The 27,726-nt window shown below is 36.6% G+C and overlaps 1 protein-coding gene across 2 annotated transcripts; it reads right to left on the reverse strand.

Annotated features, from left to right (window-relative positions):
- Positions 1-393: 393 nt before the first annotated feature.
- LOC131784163 (tyrosine-protein phosphatase non-receptor type 21-like) lies at positions 394-26,929 on the reverse strand. 2 transcript variants are annotated; one of them, XM_059100960.2, is made up of 21 exons: positions 26,642-26,929; positions 20,711-20,898; positions 20,306-20,403; positions 19,507-19,574; positions 18,606-18,647; positions 18,010-18,035; positions 16,847-16,934; positions 15,965-16,053; positions 15,310-15,397; positions 14,431-14,552; positions 8,762-8,795; positions 8,512-8,554; positions 6,334-6,772; positions 5,506-5,674; positions 5,255-5,329; positions 4,719-4,793; positions 4,507-4,578; positions 4,019-4,147; positions 3,309-3,540; positions 1,983-2,143; positions 394-1,476 (listed from the first exon to the last, which is right to left on the reverse strand). In XM_059100960.2, the coding sequence occupies exons 1-21, from the start codon at positions 26,804-26,806 to the stop codon at positions 1,348-1,350; spliced, it is 2,532 nt and encodes an 843-aa protein (XP_058956943.2). In that variant the 5' UTR covers positions 26,807-26,929; the 3' UTR covers positions 394-1,347. The 2 variants fall into 2 exon arrangements, with proteins under 2 accessions (XP_058956943.2, XP_058956942.2); XM_059100959.2 differs by having other exon boundaries at positions 8,762-8,798; positions 26,642-26,928.
- Between the last annotated feature and the right edge of the window lie 797 nt (positions 26,930-27,726).

Raw genomic sequence — 27,726 nt, forward strand, 5'->3', positions numbered from 1 at the left:
TAGAAGACGCAGTGAGCTGGTGTCTAGCGCACTGAACGCTGGATGAACCGGTCTGAGCGTCTACCTGGGAAAAAACTTTACTCTCACAATGCCCTCTGTACTGAAAAGGATAGATAGGTCATAACAATGCAAGGGAAACTTGAGAAAGTCCTGGGGGTCACCTTCGATGGAGTTTTTTTCCGCAAGAGGAGTAAACAACTGCTCTTCGCCCCATGCTCCAGTTTATGGTTTCTCTCGGCCTTCTTAGAAGTTCTTCTGCTCTGAAGTTTATTACTACTACTGAGCACTCAAAACCATACCAACGCCAAAATAAATAAATAAATAAAATAAAATAAATAAAAATAACCAGGAAATTCCACATAAAATCCGTATTAACATAAAAGAAACGTGCGATTGTGAGTTACAACTGAAGCTTGATTATTGTTTATTGAAATTACATTAAAAGATACACTCCTTTAAAATATTACAATTCATTTTATAACATAGCTAGTAAATTTGTCTAATCAAATTCGATTGCGCGAGCGTGCTTCATATTCCTATTGTGCACGCTCATGACGTCAGCAAACAAATCCCTCGAGCAAAAAAAATTTTCCATCGGGTTGAAAATGTTATAAAACAATTGGTTCACATCTCGATGAACGCACGCTGACGTATGAACCAATTGTTAAATATTAATCTATTGGCACATTTATATTGTTTTTATAGCATTAATAGTTGTTAAAGTTTAGAAAAAATTTGAATTTTTACATTTTAAAACACATTGCATGTCAGGTGAGTTAGTACAGTGGGAGATTTTCATTTATAAAATTTTCATTTGAAAAAAGTTTTTTTTCCAGGTATACTCGGCATGAAAAGAGGTATATCTCACGTTATAATACAGATGGATAGAGTAAAAATTTCCACCGAGGTATACTTGATAGGATTTATACATAAAAAGATTCATTACATAAAATATGTTTTTTGCCGTAAAATTTGCATTGAAAATAGTATTTTAATATTTATATTTATATACGTGCTGTTGTTGAATACAAAGAAGATAACGTATACTGTATATTCAGCGAATGACCATGAAACTGGTAGATAGGACAATTCGTTTAAGTATCATACATTAATACTGCGACGATGCCTTTACAATATGTCATGCAAAAACGCACTGTTCTGGGCGGCCACTTATGCCACGACATCTTAAAAAACCCCAAGTCCATTTTTCTGATGCCTGTTCTTTTGTTGAAAAAAATTGCCGTTAACGGGCCCAGAAGTTGAGGGTGAGTATTTTGGTGTTCCTGACACCAGCTGAAGTCTGTCTGTATGCCACCGCTGACTGACTCTTCATCTACCTTGCCAAGTTTATATCAGTCTGCTATTTTTGAGGAAGTGTATAAGTACGGTGTAAACAAACCGATATTGACCGAAGTTTGCCACTAACAGCATCCTTTGGCTTCGGAGATGGATCAGTGACTTAAGAATGTTAACTCTCTGCAAGAAAAGAAGCAAACATAATATGATTTGGGCTAGGCTTATACGTTATGGGTGTTTGACCGTTGATGTAAGTCTATCAGACTCTTATAAACTACCATTCCGACTGCCGAGTCGTTCGACAGGACAAGATTTGACAAGATGTTCCAGGCTGTTTGCACCAATTAATCTCCATATCAGAAAAACAAGGCAGGCAGCCCTAAGTTGAAACCTAGAACAGGAAAAGACCAATCCTGTTTTAAGGACGGGGAGAGTAAAGGCGCCTGCATTGGAGGGGGGGAGGGGTAAAATTTAAGATAATGTTAAAAAAAAAAGGATAGGGTGTCGCAGTCTTCTCGACAAGCACTGTTCTTCTGAAAGGTCCATATCTACTTAATGGCTTAGTTTCTGATTCAAGTTCACGTCCATTTGCGACATGATTTGTATTTCTTTAGAAACAAAATAAATCTGCTAATTATGCAATTTGACTAGGAATTTATATGGGATTGAGGCAACGGTGTACCAACCTGATTACTCTGTAAGCAGCCAATCATAAGGTCGGTAAGTATAATGACCCCAGTTCTCCCAACACCGGCCGTACAATGAACTAACACTGGTTGAACTTCCTGCGCATGACCATGGTTTGAGCTGACCTGTTGCCTTGCAGACTCTAATTCATCCAGAAATTCTGTTCCCCACACAAAATAAAAACAAACTAGCGATGAACGAACAGACAAATGTATGTGCCACATAATATAAACTTGGGAAACACTTAGTTTCGTTTTCCCGAGAGTCAAAATTGTATCCCAGGAAGGATACATTTTAATTTATGCAAGGTCACGTGATTAGTGGCAAATCAAAATCGTCTTTGGAACATGGGAAACAGTGGGTGTTGAACATTGAACACAAATGAAATATTCTTTTAACTTTCAGTACTATTATACAAGAGCAATCTGACAGAAATGGTCCTAAATTTGTAACATTATAGGGGAAATTTAACATCAAAGCTTATTGCAGGAGTGTAGCTTTTTTTTTTTTTTTTTTTTTTTTTTGTTTTTTTTTTCCAACAAAGACAATTCTCGACATTGCTTTAAAATACGACATTTAACAGTGATGTAATTACCACAAACTCTCTCCCGTTCGGGATCAACAAGGTTTATACGGAAAGCCTATCAATACTGAAATGTCATATGGCTTATCGCTCTTGAGAAGTATATTTATCCAAGCGCCTTATCTGACCAATATGTACAAATCTAATGCACCCACAGTCTTAATTTCAGCCCATTTTTCATCCTTCAGTAAAATTTGCTGTTCTTAGATCTCAGCTATTAGTTAAATACGCCTTGTTTCTCAGCAGACTGTCAAAATTTTGACCAATTCTCAGCCATCAGTTGAGCCTCACGCAAGAACTGAACATGCAAAAGCCTTATGCACTAGTCAGCAGACTTATCGAAGAGTTAACAGAAATGGAAGGAAGGGGTGACAGAGTTATAGAATGATGGATAGGAGGAGGGAATTTTCGCTCACAATCACAACTCAGAAATGGCCTCAGACATTTTTCGAGTTAAATGGCTGGACCGAACTCTTGTATAATCCTGTGTGTGGGAAAAAAATAACCCAGTCATGTAAACATCCTCCTCTTGACTCGGAAAATTGAATATTACTATAGTCTACTTTGAGCAGTCATAGTTCATGTACACCAGATTTATCATCACTAATATATCTACACATTCAGGTATTACTGTATTGGTCGTAGGGCTGATTTGCTCATTTTCCTGACCAGTTCTATATTAATGGCCAGAATAGAAAAGCCATTTCGTTTAGTTCTTCATATGCAAGAGGAGTGTACTTACCAAGAAAATGTTTAGGATCTTGTGGTACTCCATGATCAGGCCAATCAGTAAAGTGCAAATGACAAATCATTTTCTTTTCCTTTGAAGAAGCCATATGTAGCGATAGTTTGCGCACCTTGAATGACGATGTAATCCGGATAGAAACTGTTTCCACTTCAAAACAATGAAATTTTTTTCTGCTCCCATCCAAGTCCTCTGGCCAGTAAGGATAGCACGTAGTCTTGCTGCTAACCTGTTGAAAGAAACTGAACTGATTCAGTACACTACACCATGGTCCTAGAAACAGACATTGCAAACAAACCAACTGTAATTAGGCAGTCACTTCAGATGAAGAGCTACGTGGTGGACATGATGAAGTAAATTCATTTCATTTTTTTATTTTTTTTAACATTTACCGTTCAGCGTCAGCATATCTTAAGTATTACTTTACCCAGAAAATATACACTCATTAAATCGACGGAGTGGACGGTCGAGAAAACCTTTAAAAGAAACTTTGTTTGCAAGAACTACAATTAAAAAAACGGTTCAGACAACAATTTACGCTTCACACGCATTCATTTATCCACAATTACCCTTTTCAGGTGTCATGAAGAAATCCTTTGCTAACCTCACTTTTTGGGTCGTTTGTTCTAACAGAAAATTCGGATAAACCCTAAGCACAGGCTTACGTTGCTGTGCACTGAAGTAAACAGACAGAATGTATACCCTACTTTGTCGTCTGTTGCAGCCACTATAATTGTAACATTCTGCTCCCACACCATCTGCCAGAAATCAGCCACTGTGTTCTCCATGGGGCCCTGGGCGGCAATGTAACGGTAGGTCTTAGTCCCCACGTCCTCCTGCAATGAGATTACAACACGAACAGAGAGGTTAGATATGGCCTTATAACGAACACCACACACAAGGCAGATTTTCTACGAGGTAAATAACGAGATGTTGCTCTATATAATAAAATGTGCTTAACGAGAACAAATCCATTACTACCATTACAACCATTACCGCGTGTGAAATTCATTCGTCAAAATAAAATGAATAATGTATCGTTGTTGACGCACGCATGGCGTCCTCACCGGCCTTCACAGTTTGAGATTGCACTCTAGTTCAACTCATAAGCTACTGCTCCTGCTTTAATGCCTTCACAGCGCAAACAATACGAAAAACACGTCTTGAGGTGCTGGCACACTCAAAAAGTTCTTACCTTGACATAGTCTGCATTGATGTAATCGCTGCCACTTGAATTGTTGCGAGGATTTAAACGGACTCGAGATTCCTTTTAGATAAGACAGAAACAATCAATCGAGTAGAAAATAACTGGAGAGTTCAATCTGTAAAACGCCAGCACCCTCTATTCTCAGAAAAATTATTTCCATCAAAGAAAACCTTGCACGTTCCGAACACAGCTCGTCTTACCTCGTAGGGAATGACGTCTTTATATCTGTTTTTCTCTGCATTCCCACCGCACTGGGCACTGGCAGATGTTAGCTTCTGCAATATTAAGGCTTATTCACCATACTTCACAGCGAGCTTTAACATACATAAAAGTAAATCTTTCATCTTGTGATTTCAAATAGGGGTTATAGTAATAGCGATAGAGAAGCGATCTTAGAACAAATATGATGGGGTACCCACCAAAACCTACACAGACCAGAAGGCAATAAATTACTCCAACGACGAGATTCATTCAGAATCCGCGCATGGTATACACTTAATTATGAGCAAGACTACGCGATTGTTGATCACGCCCAAACACCGGAAGAAAAGTACAGATGTTGCTTCACCTACTTATTAGGATAATTATAAGGAGAGGAAGGCTAGTCCTTGTGTTAGCGGAACGGTTGTATTGTTGTATTTATAAAGTGATGATTAACATTGATTAGTGAGGCCACTCAAATCAGACAATAACCGATCGATTGCATATGGCATCAATCAGTTGATAGCTTTCTTACCTCACTTCTCCGTTCGACCTTTTGAAATTCTGTGAATACTTGTCCTTCGTTGAAGATTTTTTCTAATTCCTCGAGCTGCAATTAAATTAAACAATTCTGTGAAAACATAAATAAGTTATTGTTTTTCTTAGTTCGATTTCAATTTTCCATTCTTTCACCTTATTAAAATGTGATACAAAAAGCCTCGCGCTGTGATACTCAACAGAAATACTGAATAAGTACATTAATGGTGTGCTTAATCGCATCTATACCTGTGCTTCCCGAGAAAAAGGTAACTCATTGCCACATTCATATTCCATATCCCTGCCTTCCTCTAGGTCTGAGTCATTTGATGTACTGTATCCACTGGTTCGGCCAGTCACTTCACTTGCATTGTCTGCCACTAACTGTTCCAAACTAAGAGAAACTGGACGGGCTGGTCTGGAATATAACACACTCACTTACAACTCACTCGAAGTTATACAGAGATTACATATCAAGATTATAAATCTCTTCAGTTTGAACTCCAAAGTAAAACAGTTTATATCAAAGGTTCGTGACCAAGATTCAGGTTGTAAATTTCAAGCTTCGCTGAGAAGTAGTGTTTATTATCACCATAAATTCTTCTAAACCGGCGTATGCAGAGGGCGAAAAATTTTGATGCTCAAAACATTTTTATGTTTTTACATAACTATTATACCCAAAAATTAAGTCAGTGTACATTCATCAAATCAAAAGGGTGAAAAATACTCTAAAAGACCAGAAAATGCAAGAAGTAAAATAAGGACAATTAAAATAACCATTTATACCAAGGTCTTGCTATTCAAGCACCTAGGGACAATTCTAAGTCTTTCTTGCACTAGATTTGAATTGAATTGAATTCTTGCACTATATTTGATTCAAATGGCCTTTCAGTCTATCAAAGATGAGAACCATTAACAACGGAGACATGGACGCTCCTACACTGACACGTCTGCTGTTGCTTTAGAAATCCATCTGTTTCTTCTGTCTGTTTACTGGTTGAATGGATTTTGTTTTAGTTGTTGTAGTTTTTTCTGATGTCAATAACTACAGTATAACATAACTTTCCAGCCACACACCTTGACACACGAACGCTTGGAGAGCAGGCTTGGTCCGATGAAGCGTTAGAAGGCGGGGTGTTGTGACTTCTGTCATTCAAGCTCTCAAGTGACTGTGTCCCAAGGGGATTCCCTGAGTCCATAGACAGTGAGCTTCCCACCTCATTAGTCACTGTTGCGCCGTTTAACAATCCATGGCTATAAAGGCTTCGATTGTGATCAAGAGAGTTTTGTGAGGTACAAAAGTCATCACGAAGTAAAAACTCATGTCCACTGTTCACTGAAGACAAGTTTAGAGAATGAGGTCTGGGCAACGTGCTGCGATTGGTTGAATTTGAGGAGTCACGTGATACACAGTCAGTGTTATCCTTGTGTTGTATGCCGCTGTATCTTGTATCAGTGTCAGAGCCTGTACCACTGCGTTCAGTGAAAACAGGATTATCTAAGCCTGTCACTGAGCCTGAAATAAAACCAAGAATGCCTTCAGACTTAACTTATCAAAAACCATGTGCTCTTTGTGTTTACATTATATGGTTCCATTTGTCCAGATTGCAGGCAGCCAAGATAAAGATCTTTTTTTCGAATTCATCGCTACTGAAAATAAAGTCCTTCTCTGGCCAAATTCATGAAGCATTAAATCAACTTAACGGCACAGGCAAATGAACTTTCTTCAAAATGGCAAAAACGATTAAAACATAAATACAGTAAATGGTTTGAACCCGGGGGTAACATGTAATAGTGTAGTTTGATCGTCCGGGTGAGTGTAGTCCTGAGAAGGACTGTTGTCGGTAGTGGTGACTAACGTTTCGACAACCTGAGCGGAAGTCATCATCAGAGTCAAGTGAAAGGTTGTTGCCAGTCGAATGTACTTAGTCCGGTTTGTGTACACTAATTGGTCAGTTTTGCCGTAATGTTATTGGCTGTAGGCCTCAAGTGGCGTAGGTAGGTCGTGATTGGTCGGTTTGGATCCTTTAGTAAAGTTAGGTCATTCTGTTCGGTTCGTTTGCAATGTTAATGTCGTAGATGAGTCGTTTGTATGGTGCCAGTAGTGGTTAACACCTGTTGAGGGGAGTCTGTTCCAAGTTAGTAAACCAGCTTTCCAGGGTCAGTCGTTGAAAGTAGTTGGTGCTGTAGGTTAGGCATTGCGCAAAGTCCCAGTCAATAGTGTGGTTCGTTAGTCGGTGATGTTCAGCAATGTGATTGTTGACATCGCCTTTCCTCGTCGCTCGTTTGTGTTCAGTCAGTCTAGTTGCGAGGTTTCTGCCAGTCTCACCGATGTAGGAGGCGTGGCAGTCGGAGCAATTGATCTTATATACTGCTCCTTGTCTGTTCCTCGGTTCGTCTCTGTCTTTGATGTTAGTCAGTAACTGACGTAGTGTGGTAATAGGTTTGTGAGCGACGCGGATATCGAATGGTTGTAGGATGCGTGAGATGTTCTCAGATATGCCCTTTATGAATGGTATAGTGGCTGTGGTCGTATGAATTGCGTTGACGTTAGCTTCGGTTGTAGTAGTAGGTCTGTGAGTGTTACGTTGGATAAAGTCTTCGTTGTAGTTGTTCTTTGAAAAAAACACGGTTAAGGTACTTGTTCTCGTCGGATAAGCTGTCTGTCGTATTACATACTAATTGCGCTCGTCGGGTAAGCAGTCACCACTACCGACAACAGTCCTTCTCAGGACTACACTCACCCGGACGGTCAAACTACACTATTACATAAAAATAAATAATTGGAAAAATAATCCTCACAGAGAAAACAATACATGATCCATAAAGTGCACTTTTAAAGCTTGACGTCGAAGTAGCTCATATCATCCAAGAAATGATTGAGTAAAATTGTCTGTTTCTACAGACAGTCTGGTATGTTTAAAATGAAACTTTTAAACTTGAATTAAACAAAAGCTGACTAAATGAAACATTGGAAGATGACAAAGGAAAGTTGGGTGCTGGTATGAATTTCCTAGGTAGTTTAATATCAAGTGCTTGACCTTTTCAGTTATCATTTTTGAGAAGTGAATTTATGAGTAAGCAACATGATCCTTCTCGAAGGTAATAACTTGGTAAACATCTTCAGACTGGCGGCGCAAGGTAATACTTCTTCGTTAAATAGACAAAGGAGTTAGTCTAAAATCTTCTCGTCTCTTGGTCTGACATGCCAACACAAAGGGTAAGATTTTTAAAAATTTTGTGAATATCACTTACTAAATGAGCTTAGTGATCCACTTCCATCACTGCTAGCAACAACCTGCAAAGAAGGAACAAAAACCAATAGTATAAGAATCCCTGCGAACGTACCAGTACTTCATCTACTTTTTTGGTAGGATGTAGGATGAACTCAATACATAGGGAATATAAATTATTTTGCAAACACAGAAATTTAAACACGCAAAAGAATAAATATACAGAAAAATGTACTAACAGATCCTGTAAGAAGCCCCGTAAAATTACTTACTCCAGTTTTCTTCTTGAATTCATGTTTGCTCAGTCTACTGAAAAAACAAACAGACAGACAAACATAAACCAACAAAAACCAATACAACGGATTGCACTACTAGGTCTACTGGGACCTGTCAAATGTAACGCTGGCTGAAATAGATAACTCACAAGTTGTTACAGTATAGAGGAAAATAACTTTAGCATGGCTGGCTATTTCGGTTTTCCACTTCTGGTCATTTTTTGGGAAAAGTTTCGGTTTTTGAAATCAAAATCTGTGGTTTTTGGTTTTGTTCTTCATTACAGTTGTCGGTTTAGCCGTGCTTAAGACATTCGAATTTATGGATTAAATTTTTAAAAAGAAACGGTTTAGCGCATTGCGCTCTTTGCTTGGCTAGTTCCTAATGCATATCATTTCACATTAGCTATTCCATTTCGGTCACGTTATTGGGGCCTTTGCTCAATTTACGAACTGTTTGTGTCGACAATAGATTCACTATCAGTTTGGGGATCAACTACCGACACACACTCTCGTTTCCTCCTTCTTCAGGGCCAGGTTGTCCGACGATATTCTAAATTCTATTTCGCTGTTTAGTGGGTTGGACAGTCGGCGACTTCAGAGACACAACTTTGCATTTAAAAATCACTAATTGAATATTTATTCTTCTGCCTCAGAAAATTGTAATTTCGTAAAAAGTATCCTGAAAAATAAGACAATTAAACATTCTCGGTTCAAGAATAAGCCGATTTTTCTAATTGCTTGCAAAGATAGAAAGAAAGAAAGTATTAAAAAAACACTGTAAAGCCCTCAAAGACCAGAAAAACTAATTCTTCTAAAAAAAAATTCCCTTAAAGTAAACAACGGGTTCACTGTTTGCACGGACACTGTACTGGGTAAAAATTTTTTTGCTTTATTTCCTTATCATGTTTTTGTATGTGTTAATTCTGTTTGCTCTATTTGTAAGGTACGTAGAAAAAAAAAACCAACGGCATCTCCGAGGAAATAAAGTGAACTCTGGAAAAGCTTACTTACTTCTGCACCTCAGCAGAAAAAGTAACTCTACCTTGTCAAATATGAGAACATTTCGTGGACATGGTCAATTTTTGTTTCAATACAGTAATGGATTTGCTATTAAAGGTTGGTTAGTATATTACACGACCTAACAACCGACATAAGATATTGAACAATTTTCTTATTTCAGCCTGAGGCAATTTGTCTATTGACGGAATGATTCACATGGATAAAAACCAGAGACGTTCACATCAAAAAATCAACATGGCTCGCGCAGTTCAACAGAAAGAGTAAATCTTGTAAATACCGCCGACTAAGTGTGTTTGTTCCTCTGCTATCGCCCCGTTATCTATTTTGTCTTTCCTTCTACTTTTCACAGTTCGTCGTACACGTTCTAATCGGTATCATCGCTATGATTTTCGAAATCTTTAAAGCTGTCTTATCGCGACCAGTGAGAAAAAAAAATGTCTCCGTTGGATTTGGAAACCAATCATTCTTTGCCCTAAAAAGTGTAATCTACGCGTGTTACAAAAAGTTTCCTCGATTTTCTCTAAATTCTCTGTATCTGTTTCATTCAGTCTAACAAACTTTGCATTTGCGAAATGGTATAATTACTTAAGCCATCCAGTTGTACCCTAATGATTACTTTACTTTTGCAAAAATAAACAGCTCTGTCAAGTTATTACAGCAAAGCTGATAGTAAGAGCCAGCCAGCCTACTCAGAGCGCATTTCCAATAAAGGCGGTCGCTTCTGAACTCTATTTTTAAGGCGACTGATAAGGGCAATTCAGCGCACGCACTTGGCACGCGTTTTGCTCCGCGAAGATAAAAAAAAACCTTTCAAGTTGGCGCTTGATTGTGTGCTGCAAGACCCCATACTCGGTTTCACTAGAAAACGAGCTCTATTTCCGAGTTATCAAGGCCTTCACGAGTCTTCCGTTTAAAAGAAACGCGAGGTAGAAGTCCTGTTCCCTCTTATAAACAGATCGAGTCGCTGTGTCTGTAGCTCGAAGCTGTGGGCCTGTACCGCCACGCGAGAATAAATTTACCGCTTCTCTTCCCTTGTCTCAAAATTGCACCTAAGAGGTACTCGACAACTGTGCAATAAATTTTTTTCCAAATGAACAAAACTTGTGATTTGCCTCCGGCAAGATTTCAAGACATTTTTTGTTAGATCGAGCAGCTTTGTTAGAACTTTGCAATACTTTGAGCGATATTAAAATTAGCGAAATATTAATGATTTTGCGTTTTCAGTGTGATGGATTACTGTACTACTCGAGACCAATGTGTAACTTCACCTTAATGCAAGGCATTTCTTTCCGTGAAGAAAAGAAAAGATTATTCCCTGTTTAGGAAACCTTTTACACCTCCATAGTCGTCACAGTAGCTTTGTTATACGTGTTGTTGATGAACATCATGTTTTAACATCACTTATTAACCTTTCATGAAACGTTAACGTGGACTCTTAGGCATAAACATATTCATGGGAAAAAAGGCTTTGCTTGTTGAAAAATTTATGATAAGGCTCTACAAAGCGCTTTAGCAGAATCGCATTAAATAGCTGCTATCTCCCAAAAATGTTGGTTGGTCGGGCAACCATTGTTTCAAAAAGTGATTCTGTCATGTGTTTTCTTATTTCCTCAATTCCAATCCCTAGCACTTTTAAAAGACGATATAGTGGTCTTTAAATCGTAAACCTTAACATGAACTGGATGGCGATGTTTTTCTAAAAAAAAAAAATTTTAGTTTTTGTCAAGTTCTATGCGAGAGGCTTATAGCTCATCTCCAAATTGCACGTGTAAATTAGCCGTAGAAAGAGACAATTTGAAGCATTTTCTAAAAACAAATATCAATTTTGAAGTCGAGTCTGGATGTCTTCTTGAGTCTGGAAACGTTTTTATGAGGTGTGGTAATTCAATAAACCAACGCGAACAACAAGAGGAAAACTATCAAAATGTAGTGTTTTCTGTGAATTTATTCGGGTTTCACCAAGAGATTAACGTCGAATGCAAACTGAAATATTCTTTAAAACACACTGTTAATTAAATTTCAAAATGTGGCCATTCTTTGGATTTATTGTCTGTTTAGAATGCAGTTTTACAGATATTTAACCTTTATTTACACTAATTATTCGCAAGAAATATGAGCATAATAAAGATGTTTTTTAGACTTTCAGCCTGTTTAGTTTATCTCAGATTTGACATCCTTTGTAAAAAAAAAAGAGGGGTTCTCAAAAAAAGGGAGTATGCTTTTGTCACTTATTGAGAAAATTATCTTTAACTTTTATTAACAGTCTGAAAATATACAAACTTCACAAGCGACCACCATAAAGCATGCTCAGCCAGGAGGAATTTCAGAGTCAGTTCCTAATTTATATATTTCTGAACTGTATATGTGAGGGTTATTTTATCATTCATTTACAGGATCGTAAGATCACTGGGAACCTTTGATGATTACAAAAACATTAACAGAGAAGAGTTTGAACTTGAGGGTAACAGATGATCATCCAGGTGAGGGTGGGCCTCAAAAGGACTCTTGACAGATAATGACAGTGATTGACATTTTGACATTCTGAAAGGAAACCAAAGCTACTTATAGAAGTCCATAAAAAAGAAAAGTAAGAGTAAAAAGTGCCCATTTATCAGGAGTCAAGTGGAGCAAGAACAAAAGATAAACACAGTCACTCTATGTTAGCATGAAGGCGTCTCCTTTATTGGGGCATTAAAGGAAGACACAGAAGGTAGGTGCTGCTAGTTTATGATAGACCAGAGTTTTGTTAGAGTCACACAGAGATTGTAATAGAAGTACAGCTTAGAAGTTAATAAAAGATCCAACAATGGAAAGAGCAACAAAAGCAACATGGTACAGGACTGGAAAAAACAGAAATCCAGAAAACTTGTGAGCTGCAAAGCCAGACCAAGCCAAACTTTATACCTGTACCCCTGGCACTCTGAGAAGTGATTAACATATGACTTCTCCTTCAAATGTCAATACATTATTCGGTTCACAAGTGATAAGAAATGATAAATACATCAGCTGGAAGGTGTTATATTGATAATAGCAGTAAATCCTCAATAGTAATTTAAAAGGAAATATACAGCAGTGAGAAGGTATAATTACATAAGATATCTTGGAAGTTATAGTGAGGTCCATGGCTAATTTATGACTAGTATATGGAGAATAAGAGAGAAAAGATTACAACAACACCAAGAAGAGAGTCCCAGGGAGAGAGTCAAATGCAGAGTGCAACAGAGACAATATTCCAAGCTATTCAAGACCTATGAGGCAAACATAATCAGACATGACCATTTGACACTGTAAAGAACTGTTTGATGTTACTTTACCTATGACCAACAACAACAATAGCCATCACAAAAAGCAAAAAAAGAAACACAGATTCAGAGTAGCATACACATTCTATGCAATTATGAGGTTAGTTTACAACTGAGAGCTTGTAGGCCTGAGAAAGGTCTTAAAAGGCAGCTCTGTTATTCAATGCTAAATTCTAAAAACTCTGTGACTTCTAAAAGCTATAACTATTCTTCACTATTAAAAGGTTACTGCAAAAGTTGTCAAACTACAGTGTACAGCCACTAAGAAGTTGGTAGTACTAGTAATAATAATTTTAGGTGAATTACAATTCAATAGCACAATCACAAAACTTTCAAGTGTTAACACTCTGTGCACAGCATAAACCCTATCTTTTCAAGAAAAAACCTAAATGCACCTCACTGCGAGGAACTTAGGAAATTTGCACCTGGTACAAATAGTGCACCTACAGTATGTCACTGTGATTTAACATGCATAACATTGACGAGCAAATGGTAAATGTGATCTACAATGTACTGCATATCCAGTATAAAGTTATACATGGTAATACCCCTTATCAAGCCACTATCACTTTTAATATTAGGGATATAGTTACGTACAATTTCAGAGGGCCAAGGAATCCAATCTCACAGTACTGATCTGCTGATCCCTCATAACATTTTTGCTCTCTTGATCAATCTAAGTTTTCCACTAACACCAAAGGTGTATATAAAGATTGCTTTTCTTTTCCTAAATGGCATTCAGATTAAACCAGAGATTTCTGTCTTCACTGGTCTTTGAGGAGGTGGATGAGTCAGGAAAGCATTTCAGAATTTCTCTTAAGGTTAATGAAACAGCTACAAAATAACCCCCTCCCAGAGACTGATGAAATGATACACAATTCAAGCTTTCAAACAGACAGAATGCAGAATTTTGAAACTTTCAGCTGCTCTGCCATCTAACTTATTAATCATAAAGGGGTAAGTTTCTAAAGAAACTGTGGTGCTGCGTCGGTGGGAGAGTATAGCAGGTAATTTAGTGTTAACAACTGGGTTGAAAATGTGAATTAAAAACTGTAAAGACTGTAAAGACTGTAAACTGTAAAGATTCAATCGCTCTGACGAAGGGCTAATGCTCGAAACGTCAGCTTTTTTACCCTTTACGGTAACTTAATTAATCAACTAATTCAGAAAAAAAAATCTGCACCAGTGTGTGTTTCTTAAGGCAAAATCTAGAAATCCTCCAATCTTTTCACTTCCCTATGATAATGATACTTTTTCCCAATGACACATTCCCTTTTCCTTTAGTATTTTTTAGTGAACGTGAAAGCATGCCTGTTCTTTAATGTTTCACTTGATCATACTTACATGTTATGTAGTTGATGCTTTGCTGTAGATGCTCGTGTACTGGACCTGGATAAATTCAGACGGCAAAACTGATGATGTGCTACAAACATCCGCCACACATACTTAGCTGTTGGTGCATCATCCTGTAGAAGATAAAACATTGGGCATAAGACAGAGTCATGCTTGTGGCTATTAGAGGATATCCCTTGGTGTCCATTGTATGACAGTTAAACCTGCAGTAATTGCCTGTATCACACTACATGACATTGGCCCCTTTTTACCTCTACAAAAGGATAATTAACCTGGTTATAACTCTCAAGATCTGATTGTTAATTCTCCCCTTTCACTGCTACACATTTCCTTACACAGATCAGTTACAAGAATTTGGTGCTAGATCAAGATAACAACTTCAGGGCAAGTTGCAAGGATTTTCAGGGACTTTTCCAGGAATCAGATTGATTTTTCTAGGACTCCAAAATTCACCTTAATTCCTTTCATTCCCAATATTTCAAAATCAATTCTCCTTTCTTTTTACACACATCTTTTAAAAATTTAAATTCAGAAAACTTTATTGTGCTTTGGTTAAACAGATTTCCGAGACTTTCTGTGACATGTAGTCTTTTTCCAGGAATTTGCAGATTTTCCAGGACCAGTGCAAACCCTGCAACTTATACCTGATAAATTTGAGTATTTTAATTAGCTGCTTGTTGGATATTGTCTAAATATTATAGGGAGAAATTACATGTTAAGAACTTCTTGAGTTAAAGGGTTTGGCCAAAGTAGGATGTAACCAGTACGATGCAACAAGATTGGTGTCAGAGAAAACCAAATGTCAAAAGTTAAGTCACATCTTACTCAATTTATCTAAAGTATGTATATAAAAATATGTTACCACTGTACCATTTCAAATTGGATGATATCAAATGATTTGGTACTTTCAATACAAAAGTACTTCTTGTTGTGAGTAATGCGAACAATATCAGGCCATCTGAAATTGAATGAGGGAGAAAGACAGGGTCAGTCATGCACGGCTTCCAAATAGGGGAAAGGGTCTGAGAGAAAATGGTTACCTTGATATAGGAAAATTCTATAACTTGTAGTAAATGTTGTGCAAAGCTCTCATATGTGGAATGAGAAATATACCAGACATAGGGTACCACAATGAAACAAGTTCCAACATGTATGTGAACTACAATGTAGCCTAATTTAAGTATGACTAGTAAACGGAGCAAAACACTGAGAGTATGTCTCAGTTTCCATTGCTTCTCCTCCTAGACAGGATACCAGTCCATCACAGGAAATCTCTCAGAAAAATAATGGTCAAGATACCCAAGCAGTTTGTAAGTACCTTTCAACCCACCTACAAGTGTAGAAGGGAGGCACTGTTGAAGTGAAATTTCTCGCTTAGAGACACAAAGCAATGGGGCTCAAATCTACAGGTTATACCTAGGTTACCATATCTCTCAAAACTTGAAATTGAATTCTAGTAGCAATTCATTACTGTTAAATTTGAAGATACCACAACCATGACATAGTGATTTCAGTTACATCAAACCTGAAATATGCTGGAGGCAACCCATGAGGATGTCTAACTACAATGCCAAGAAATGATGCACCAACTAGAATGATAGAACCATCATTACCCTACAAACAAATATAAAATTTGTACATGTTACTATATCATATTTAAAAAAATTTATGCTTTAATTTTTTTGATGCAGTTATTCCATGCTCCTATACAGGAATTGCTATCACTTCACACGGTGATTTTCTTGGGGAATTAAAAAACTACCAGTTGGCTTTAAGTTAGTTCCTCAGCTGGGAAGAGCAACACACCAGTATCAAGGGTTTCAAAAACTTTTTTCACAATAGGCTGCCAATGTTGTTATAGGCAGTTGTGTGCAGAAAGAGGTACAGGCAAAACCCAAATGCAAGAGACTGGTTGCAAGCTAACAGAGGGCGGTAGGAGGTCTCATAAGTGGCCATAGGTAAACAGCATTTAACTATTTAGTTATTTACCCGTAAGTATTTAGTACAGTACAAGGTACAGGGTACTAGGCTAAAAAATTGTGCTTGGGTTCCTTTTCACGAAACCCCTATAGTACTGGCAAATGATTGTGTGGTATCATAATTTTTCAAGGTTAATTTTCACCATAACTTTTTTAGTTCATGTTAAAAAAATCTTAAAATTTAAAAAGTCAATATTCTTATTATAATTTAGTTAGCAGACCAGACAGTGATGCTGATACATCCCTGAAAATGTTTCACTCAGCTCACCTGTTTTGACTAGGTACTGATTTTAAATCAAATCATATCAGTTTCATTGGCTGTGTCCACAGAGGCTTCAATTCCACAAAAAAATCAACCATATCATACCAGTAACATGAAGGAACTTATTGAAGCTTCAAGCTTCATTACATGGCTAATGGCTGCTCACCTTTGCAGGGTAATACTCATCACCATATCCCTCCAGTTGTTGAGCAATCAAAATGTACTCAAGCTGTGCTTCTTCACGTGTCAAACCCCTAATTCAGAAAAAAAAAAAATTTAATGAACAAATTAATAAAAGACATTCTAAATATGCAATTAAATCACAATACACTGTAACTGTAATAGGTAGTTTAATTAGTTATAAGCAATTATTGGATGATGTTCAGCATGATATCATGAGTTATCAAAATTCAGGTCTGAGTTATCTGTTAAAGCTGAAGGCTGAGGTGGATAACATGGCCGAAGGTTTGATAATTTATGATATCATACCAAAACCAAATTAAATAATTGTTTTATTTTACATTCTTTAAACAATTTTCAAAGAAGACACTTCTCTAAGTTTGCAAATGTTTGAGAACACAACACAGACAAGGGGATTGGATACTATGCAGACTTTGAACGCAACATAATAGTTGAAAATATCAGCTGCAGATGATACATTATCATGTAAACTTTATAAGCTATTGTATATTGCTTGTATGCTCTTGATCAATCAGATTTTTCATGGTAGGTCTCATGTATGATAACCATGGTTAGTGGGCAATCATTAGTTGGATCAGCTGTGATATCATTAGCCATAAGTTGATATTGATATCAGTTTTAATCAGACAAAGTTGGTCCTTTATTAAATATTTGATAATAAAGCTGAATAAATATCACAGACTAAAATCATTTGTAGCTTAATTGACATGTGTTGAGGGGAGTCTATTCTCTGTTTAACAGTAAACCAGCTTTCCAGAGTCAGTGGCTGATACAAGTTTTAACAGAAGGATCAAAACTCAGCATATTCCAACAAAAACGTGAGGTCTGCAAGTCACTGATAATCTGAGTAAAATTGTTGAAATGTTAAGGCCTTTCCTCAGCCAGACCATCACAATACACAATAAGAAAAATTAAAAGTCGTTCCAAAAAAGAATGTTGAGGGGCAGTAATTCACAAATGGATAACATTAGGCTAGACACAATTTTTAACAAGTGATACAAGAAAGAACCTCATTGAAAACTACATATTAACTGAGCATATAAGCCACAGATAAACATTCCATACTTTCTGTGTCTGAGGATTGTACAAATTAAAAGAAAATTACATTGATATAACATGCAAACATACCTGTGATGGCTATAAAATTTTATCACCTAAAAGCAAAATAGACAATTTCTTAATGCTTATTCAAGTAATTCTCCTCTACACACATCTCCACAGGTCAAGGGAATCTAACTAGCCATCATGAGACCTGCGGCAGTGGGACCATGGAGGACTCAAATGTTTTTCTACATATCATTAATGTGACAATTATGAAATGAAATGCAGTCTTAAATAATACTCTTTCTTAAGCACAATATTTGTCACCACATATCAATGCAAGCCAATGACCTTATCTTCCTAAAAATAAATTTCATGCATTTGCAACAGATAGACCAATAAACAGTGTCTTCAAATTAAAGTTTATGTCGAAGACTAGTCAGAACAATTCTTCCAGAAAGAGCTCACCAGACTTTTTCTCTGGGAAGGAGTTATTCACTCAAGATCTCATCTGCTCAGTGAATGAAAGTATACTTTATTGGATAGAAAACAAAACATATTTACCATGTATACTGTGCTAAACTTGATGCATAACTTTCCTTGCAATATCTTAGTTTGTATATATCAGCATGTATAATTCAAAATTGTAAACAAAATCATAAGTGTGTTAAAAAATTCTGTACCTGCTGATCAAGGATTTCCTTTGCATGAGAAGCAGCAACACTCTGCAAAGCAATCAGAGTGAACCTTGTTAAGCAGACAGCCACCTGACTCACTTTAGTGTCCACTTAATACAGGGAGCTTTTCAGTAAATTGTGCAATCATTTGTGAGCCACTTCAGAAATACAAATTCAACAGTATGGTAAAGCAAGGAGACCTCCAGGAAACCACAGGCCTATAGAACAGTACATCATTGGCTATGTACTTTCCTTGCAAATTTCTGAAAAGAAATTTAATGCCAGAAATGTCTGGAGACAAAGTTAGGCCTTTAACTGATGTTACTTTGTCCAGAAACAAGCCTGATACATGCACTGTTTTGTTAGTACTGAAAATTGAGCAGTTAATAACCAATGAAGTTCAAGATTTTTTTGTTACAGTATTCACTGGATAAACTCTTACACTTCCAGTAAATACAGTGTTAACCTCCCTTGTGCAATGACCACCCGTTAATTTGTTGGCTGATCTCCAATTAATATCCCTAGTTTTTATTACCTGTCTGCTTCATGGATAATTCTATGGTATTGTAAGGAGCATTTTAATACAAATGACTCCTGCTGGACATAGGAGGGGGGCTTGCAGGCCTCCAAGCTCAATTTTTTTAAAAGTCACTTTTTGGCAACTTAAAGCCATGAAATGATTGCTGAAGCAAAAAGTTTTTAGCTGCCCGAAAAAGGAAAAGAAGAAAAGGAATTTTGTTATAGTTTCACACAATTTTGACCAATATCACAATGAAACAAAACTGCAGCAGCTTACTGAAAGACATTATTTCCAACAGTCAACTTGCAACTTCATGTGGGTATCTTATGTTAATATCAATGATTCATAATCATACATTTAAATGTTACATTACAACAAAAGACTTACAGAAGGGTAGAGGTTGTGGGTTTCTGCAAAGGTAACAAATGTTTCAGCATCATAATCGCCCAGCTCAGCTGTTGAAAATAAATGAGAGAATTCTGAACATCAACTATTATTTAGGAACAGAAGCTTGAAGATAAAAACCAAGCGCAAAGCATTTGTTATGAATTCCACTTACAAATTTACTCCAATTGTGGCAAAACAATTTTTTCTTGCCTTCAGATTCAAACTACAATCAAACCTCCATCATTCAGACTTACATGGACTAGGCTGAATAGCCTGGATAATCGGAAGTCCAGATAACAATAAAAAATGAATATTAATGAGAAAAACATTTTTCAACAACAATGTTTTACAACAACGTTTTATGACCTCAAGTGTTGATTTAAATCAGTTTATTCCAAGCTGCTAAAGCAGTAGTGTATCTTTATTTCTATCATTCTTTGAAGCAGCTCTAATGGAATAACGTCAATCAGCTTTGTTTGATGGGAAAAAAATTGGACTAGAGAAGCAAGTCCAGGTAATTGAAAAATTCTGGTACTCGAGGTTCAGATAATAAAAATTTGACTGTAGTTTGAATCAGATAATAATCATAATTATAATTTCATAATTGATAGAGCAAGCCTTTTCCCTTTGTATTAGTCACAGTCAATGTAGATTGGGTTGGTTTGAAGCCATTGGGTTAACGTTTTCTCAAAGATGTTGTCCTTGAACTGATATAAAACATTAAAGTTGAATAATTATATGAGAACCTTATGGTAACTGAAGCACGAATAAATTCAACATGACTAGCAGATCTAATCACCTTGTGCAGTGTATGAGGCCAGCAATACTGCAGAGTCTTTTTCACATGACAGACTCCCTTCAAGAATTTGATCTTTGAGTTGTAAATAGTAAAAGCTCCTAAAATTAAAAAAGACACAACATGATTGATGTATTTACGTACTTGCAAAATTGGCAGTAAGAATTCTGTTTATTTGTTTCAACCCTCCTGTCAAGTCACTACCAAAACTATCCTCTAGATAGAAAAAAAGATAAAATCTCTCAATAAAGAATTTATCTCTTCATCTGCCATATTTTCAAATTTGCACAGGATTTTAGTCTCACAAGAAAAAGATAATGAAGAAAGGGATTGGACAGGCTGAGAACATAACTTGAACATACAAACTATCTTGGGACTTTTCTGGTTAAAGATTTCTTTCTGTATTACCTTATCAGTTTGCCTTGAAGTTTTAACCAAGAGGAACCAGTCACAAAGAAATGAATCTTCAACTTAAGTCTGATGCTGCCAACAGAACTGAGAGTGTTCTGTTCTAACTGTTTCTTTATTGATTTCTCCAATACAATCCACCAATCATAGCCTTTCTTAGTCTTGTAACATAAACCAAAGTATCCAACCTGCAAATACATTGCCCAACATAAATACTATGGTTGTACATTACCACTTTCACTACCATGATCCAAATATCAATTCCTCTAGTGCACTCTTAACTCTGGGATTTTGAAAAACACAATATCCCTACTTCACTTACTTCTCAACACCTTTCTTCTTGGCAATATGTTGAAACTGTGAGGAGAAATCAATATCTCCTCACTTCTGAGAATGAATTGTTTGTGTTTTCTGTGAGATATCTCCCTTTGAAATCAAAATGTAAAGAAATGTGGAGAATTAGAACAACCCTTTTCTTCAATCTATTTCCTCAATGTCATTTTGCAAGGAGTCATCCTTAGGAAATAGCTGCCACTGAATTAAACCAACAACCAAGTTGCAAATGCCAGCCAAATTAAGCCAGAGGTTAAACAAACAAAACAAATAAAGAGGCAACTACAATTAACACAACTGATGTCATTCAGTAATACTCTATAACAGCATATTGACCCGGAAAGTTGGTGACAGGAGGTAATTACATAACTGTCCAAGCAACAGAATAGTCACTGGAGAAATCTCATCTAGAGAGCTCTTATCTAGTTCATTTATATCTCTCTCTGCATTTCTTTTAGGACCACATTACACACACGTAGCTTAGTAGACCCACAAATATAAATCTGAAACAGTGGAAATAAATATGACATCTTGGTGTTAACCAGCTGAATGGAAGTCTCAACCAAAAAACCTGTGTAAGTCTTTTATGACTGAGATATTTGATCAATAATTTCAGGTCAGATAAAATGAAACCTCCCTTTTTATACCTCAGGGTATAAATGCAGCTTCATTTTTTTTTTTTCCATTCAGTCATAAAACGCAGTTCCACTACAGCGCATGCGTGAAGTGTGAGTGCATGTGTAGAATGAACCTTAGAGCACATGGTTTAAAGTAATGGCTGCCCTTGAGGACAATTCCTGGCTTGATGTACACGAAGGAAATTTGATGGCTATTATGCCCAATATACATACAAAGTCACACACCATTCGCGGTAGACCCACACTAAAACTTGTGGAGCGTTTTGGGAACAGATCGGTCCGCGAACTTTACGAGAGATCAATTTACGAGTGATCCTTTACAAGTGAACCTTTTATCGAGAAATATCAAGTGAAACCTGCTATATCAAATGGGTTATCTCGTATTATGTTTACATGTAAACACAACCATGTATTTAGACGTGATCAAGAACCCAGTAGAATACCAGAAGCTACTCTGAAACGTCTCAGAAGAAAAGGCAGAAAACTGAAGGAGTTTGTTTATGAGCGTATTTGTCCAAGCATACCGAAGTCCTCCTGGCTACGTCATTATGTGAAGGTTAGAAGAGTTACAAAGAATGATTGTAAGCTTAATTCAAAGAGGGTAAGATTAAATAAAGTTACAAAACATGATAAGAAGTATTTGTTGAATTGTTCTGTAAGGGTATATCAAAGGATAATTAATTGAAGTATAGAGCAAGTAGGTACTTATCAATGTTTTCTTGTAATAGACCCATGTGTCTTTATAAGAGTCAGACACATGCATCAAACTGTCGTAAATTTCAACTGAGTTCAGATAAAGAGGAAAACCTTGGTCCTACTCCAATGTACATTGACCCTAGCAAAACAATAATGGCACCACATAGCCAAGCTAATGAATTGGTATTTGGACAGAATTCAGGACAACAATGTGTCACAATGAGTTTATGCTCTTTGATTTACAATAACAAACAAGGAATCAATTCTGCTAATGATCTTGTGTCAATAATGACTATTGGAAATCAGTTGTATTAAAGTTTGTCTCAGTTAACCAGACAATCATTTTTAATGCAGACAGAATTACCCACACTTTTAAATGTGACTGACTATGAACTTCAATACAGTGAGAGCTACACTGGTACTATTCATCAAGAAGTTACAGTAGAAGGATATCAGTACTGTACCTCCTTGGATAGATAGATGGATAGTTAATTGGATAGAGTCTTTCAATCACTTATATCCAAAAATTTCAACAATTTTGTCTTGAAAATAGGATGTACTGCAGTTGCTATCTATTGTAAAGGTAATGTGGGCTTGAATATATTTGATTCTCATGCAAGGGATATTTATGGTAGAAGCCATCCTCAAGGTACATGTGTGCTGCTTGAAGTATCATCACTGAATAACTTAGTACATTATTTTCAGAGTATAAATAACAATGATATATTTGAATTGAAAGGGGTTAACTTCAGTAAAGTTCAAAATAGAACCCTTTTTCAGAGTCATGCCTGTGAAACCAGAAAGTTCAATGTGAGTTGTGCTGTGGCTGTTTATTCACTCTGCTACTCTGTAATAAAATCATGTAGTTATTGGAATTAAAACACCTTATCTGAAGTTATTCAATATGGCAAAAAATTATACAAAAATTCATCTTTGAACAAGTATTTACCGTTAGATGATATGCCAAAAACTGTTGATGTTTGTGGAACTGAAGTAAGTTTAGATCTTAAAAGTGATTACAGTGCAGTCTGATTCAGTTGACAGCAAATCACTTCTCGAAAATCTTGTAAGAAATAATAGTGAATGCACAGGGTTTTTGATGTGGTTTTCAGTTTTCTGTATGACATGTATTTTTAAACCCACAAAAAGGTCAAAATATGTCTATTCCCTCTTGCTATTTAATGAAAGTCAACTGGTATTGGCTTACATGTAATACATGGCACAAGTAACAAATTGCCACCACTATCCATCCAGTAGGTACCCTGGCCGATAGAGACCCACAGCAGAGAGATATTTGATCCTTGCCTAAACTTGATTTACATATTGGGCGGGTAAATGAGACTAGTCTGGCATTATTTCTGCATTTAGGCGCGCACTACATACAACTATTACTGCATACCACAAATTCTGTTGAGATTTAAATGAGTCCACCATAGTAAAGAATGGTGAAGAATTGACTTCGAAGTTTTATTACGGGCAACCAAGATGGACTTTGGCAGAATGCTTTAATCTCGAAGGATAAGACAAAAGTAATTAAATTTTTAGAAAATTGCCACAAAAATTGCCAATTTAAATGCACCGCTGAGTAAGCCCGAGTTCATGCAGTTATGCGTCTAAGTTTATCATACAATACTCAATAAACAATACAATAAACAAAAATAAAATTAAGAACAGGCACAGTAAAACTCTCAACCACACTGTCTTAGAAGCACTAAATTACTGAATAGGTATACAAAAATCATTTGTGATACAACTACATGTTACAATTAGCTCTGAACAAGTCTCTGAAGCTTTGAAGACAAAGTCAGTGGTCTTCGTTCAAAAGGGGTTAAATTGATGAGTTGATGTAAAGTAAAAACTCTACGTAAAAAGTGAAGAGTCATTCAGTCATTCCCAAAGGGTTAGCAAAAACATCACATCTTTTTTTACCATCTGGAATTGCACAAGATGATATGTAACAAATCTTTATGTCTTTCCACTACTATACTCTAATTTCCCTGTTGCTTTGACGGTGATTAGATATTAATAGTCCATGTAACTAAATATCCTTCATTCCTCTTATGACTATTGATATATAACAATATGGCAATTACTTACAATGGCTGAACCTTTATCACCCTTTTTCAGTGAATACTAATTTTACCTTTCTGCATCATAGCACAGTGCTAAGTAGGCCCAATTAGCATCAGTCTAGAGGTTCAATGAGGAAAAATTTACACATCCCTGTAAACAATTCAAGTTTTAGTCTTTAACAGGGCATGAAATGGCGCCTAATACAGGTGCCAATGTGACTAAATTTTCACTTTGGCGACCAAATCTTGAGAATTAGTAGCCAAATTGGTGACTAGAATGTTTCATCACAACCCTCCTGAGAGACATAGTGAATCAAAAAGATTTGCAAAGATAAATCCGTGGCAAACTTCCTCGTTAAGTTTGTTTCCAAAACTCAGCACACGCATCTCAATTGATAACTAGACGCCATCTTGGATTTAGCTGAGCTTGAAAGTTGTATATCCTCCATCCTAGTGTCTACTTTTCAGAACGTTAGATCTTTTCCCTAATTAAATTTGGAGGGTTTATCTAGAACGTTGACAGCATAAAAAAAGGTTTCGTTTGTCTTTGAAAATGGCGACCAACTTTTTTTTAATTGGCTACCACTTTGAAGAATTTAGGAGCCAAGTGGCTAACAGAAAAAAAAATTAATTTCACGCCCCTGTTTAAGTTTATCATAATTTGTAAGCTACCTTGACCTTTGTCCTTCACTTGGTAAAGCCAGTTCAATGAAATGTCCCTTACTGAGTAACACCACTTACACTTCCAAACCGCTAAGAAAAATAAAGCAATAATTCACGACAAGTACTACCTTTCTTAATTAAACACTTTTCAAACTTATTTCAAACTTGACCCCACAGAACCTAACATCTACACAAGGCTGGCAATACACAAGTTTTCAGATCTATTTTTTATAAATGATCACCATTTAGGACCCATGGGGATAACTGGATTATTAGTTTCATTTTTTTTTTCTTTTCCTTCCATCATTTTAATGTATCAAATAAACAAATTGCATCTTAATTCAAATGCCAAATAAAGGCTGCAACTTCTATCAATGCCAAGCCTTCAAATTAAAGCCATAGTGGTTATTTCAAACCCAGGGCTCAGGTTTACTCCAGCATTCATACAAGGCCAAGGTTAAGTCAGACAACCCTGCTGTGAAACCAAAAATATAATAAATCAGATTGCTCTCATTCAACATCACGAAAGCGGTTAGACTCATCAATTGCATCGCATAGTGTAAAAATTACTTTGCTTCCTGAAAATAAATTAAAAATCAATACTCAAAGCTCACCTACTGCAATTTTGAGCTAGCGACAGCACACCAAACTAGTAGACATTAGAAGCAGAGGGAAAAAGAAAACAAACCTAAACTTGCACATGACTAGTTATTTTCCTCCAAGAAGCCATTCAATTTCGAAATTTCAATTTGGTCAATGATAAGCTTTCATTAAAACTAAGAGTTATTATTGGTCTACTTTCATTTGTTGGTGCCACTCTCAGCACAACCGATTTACAGAATTCTGAAATTTTCCACTTGATGCATAGGTTATATTGATCCTTAATTCTAGATTCATTTCAAGTCCATTATTTAAATACTTTAAACTCCCACAATTACCGCTTTGATGTCTTGTTTTATTTACTTGGCATCTTAAGCTGCAGGTGATCTCTTTATCAAGTGACCTCTCTTTCATTAATTTGTTGTCCGTCTAAACTAAGTATAGTTACAAATAAATGGTGGTAAACCCCACTAATAAAAGTAAGACAGGTCAACGTGGTGTAGAATGTTGACCTCGCTCTTTTTTCAAGTGCTTTCGCTTCCTTAATAATTGAGAGTTTGATCGATGCAGCGCAAAATTTAACATACAGTAAAAATATCTTGACACGATGTTCGATAATGCTTGATTAATCATCTGTTCAGTTAAATACATATAATGCAAAGTATCCCGCTTATATAGCAGTAAACGGAATAAAACCAGAAAATTCACCCAACACTTTCATCCACTACACAAGAGAAATCTTAAATCCAGGCACATGCAAAAGTACAACAACATGGAAATGCCTGAGTTGAAGATATTCTGAACACAAATCAAAATAATTTAAGTGTGCTCTAGCTACAGCAAAGTACCAAAGAGTGTTCAACTAACATCGAAGACACTCAGCCACAGCGGAACCGCCATAAGAGTGTAAATCTAAAGCTAGGACTTACCTCGTGTAGACCAAGTTCCTTCGTCACACTCTCCAAACACTCTAGCCCTATGGCGTCTTTCGACAGCGTCACTTCTATGCAAGATTTGTCTGGTGTTTCGACAAGTATAGGAAGATACTTTATCAAATCATCTTTTAAAGGTTTTGTACATATGCCAAACGGCATAGCTATCCTCAAACATGAACAACGATATAGTTCTTATCGTATTTTTCCCTAAAACGATAATAGTTTACGCGCTTTAGCTAACAAGCAATCGCTTTCGCGAAACGTAAACCTCACAAACCGCGTTAAGACTGGTACTGCGATACATTCCTCACATTTCCGGAGGATCGAATGTCTCCGCCGTCAAAATTTTTTGGAGTGCCTGTGTGTCATGCAACAGGAGGACATGACTAGACTTGTTGTTGAAGAGTGCCTCGACCATTACGAAAGATACAGAAGAAAAAAGAGCAACTCAACTTATAGCCATCAACTGAAAGGATGAAATGATAATTTGTTGAACAGGGAGTTCATATTGATGGACTCTGGAAAAACTGAAGAAATGTTTGAATGTGACGAGCGACGAATTCCCATAATTAATATGCCATGACAATTTTAGAATTGATTTATTCAACATTTCGAGGAGACCCTGCGAAATAATGTCCTTTCAACTTCGATTCCACTCCCAGTTCCCAGTTCCCAGTTCCTACTTTTCACTATCCAATTCTGACTTCTGACTTCCGACTTCTGACTTAACATTAGTTACAAGAAAACGTTTTTTACAACTCATTCACCCACTTCATTCAGACTCCTTGTTCCATTTTGCCGTAGTTACGGAAGTGTAATCTTATTTTATTTGCAAATAACTTAGTTTTTTTTTTGCAATCAATTACTTTCCACAAATGCTTTGCTTTGGAGCTGAACAGGAGAATAAATGAATTTGAGCCACCCTTACCTTCGAAAAGATCAGAACATTTTCTTTTTCCTAATTTCTGGCGAGCACCACGTGATTTTTTAAGTGGGTATCCTCCGGGCTCCTTCCTCCATCTTTCTGGGACGTAGTTAGCGAATGCTACAAAATATCGTCTTAGATTTTGCAGAGCTTA

The sequence above is a fragment of the Pocillopora verrucosa genome, chromosome 13 (genome assembly GCF_036669915.1).
Source record: "Pocillopora verrucosa isolate sample1 chromosome 13, ASM3666991v2, whole genome shotgun sequence".
Lineage (NCBI taxonomy): Eukaryota > Metazoa > Cnidaria > Anthozoa > Scleractinia > Pocilloporidae > Pocillopora > Pocillopora verrucosa.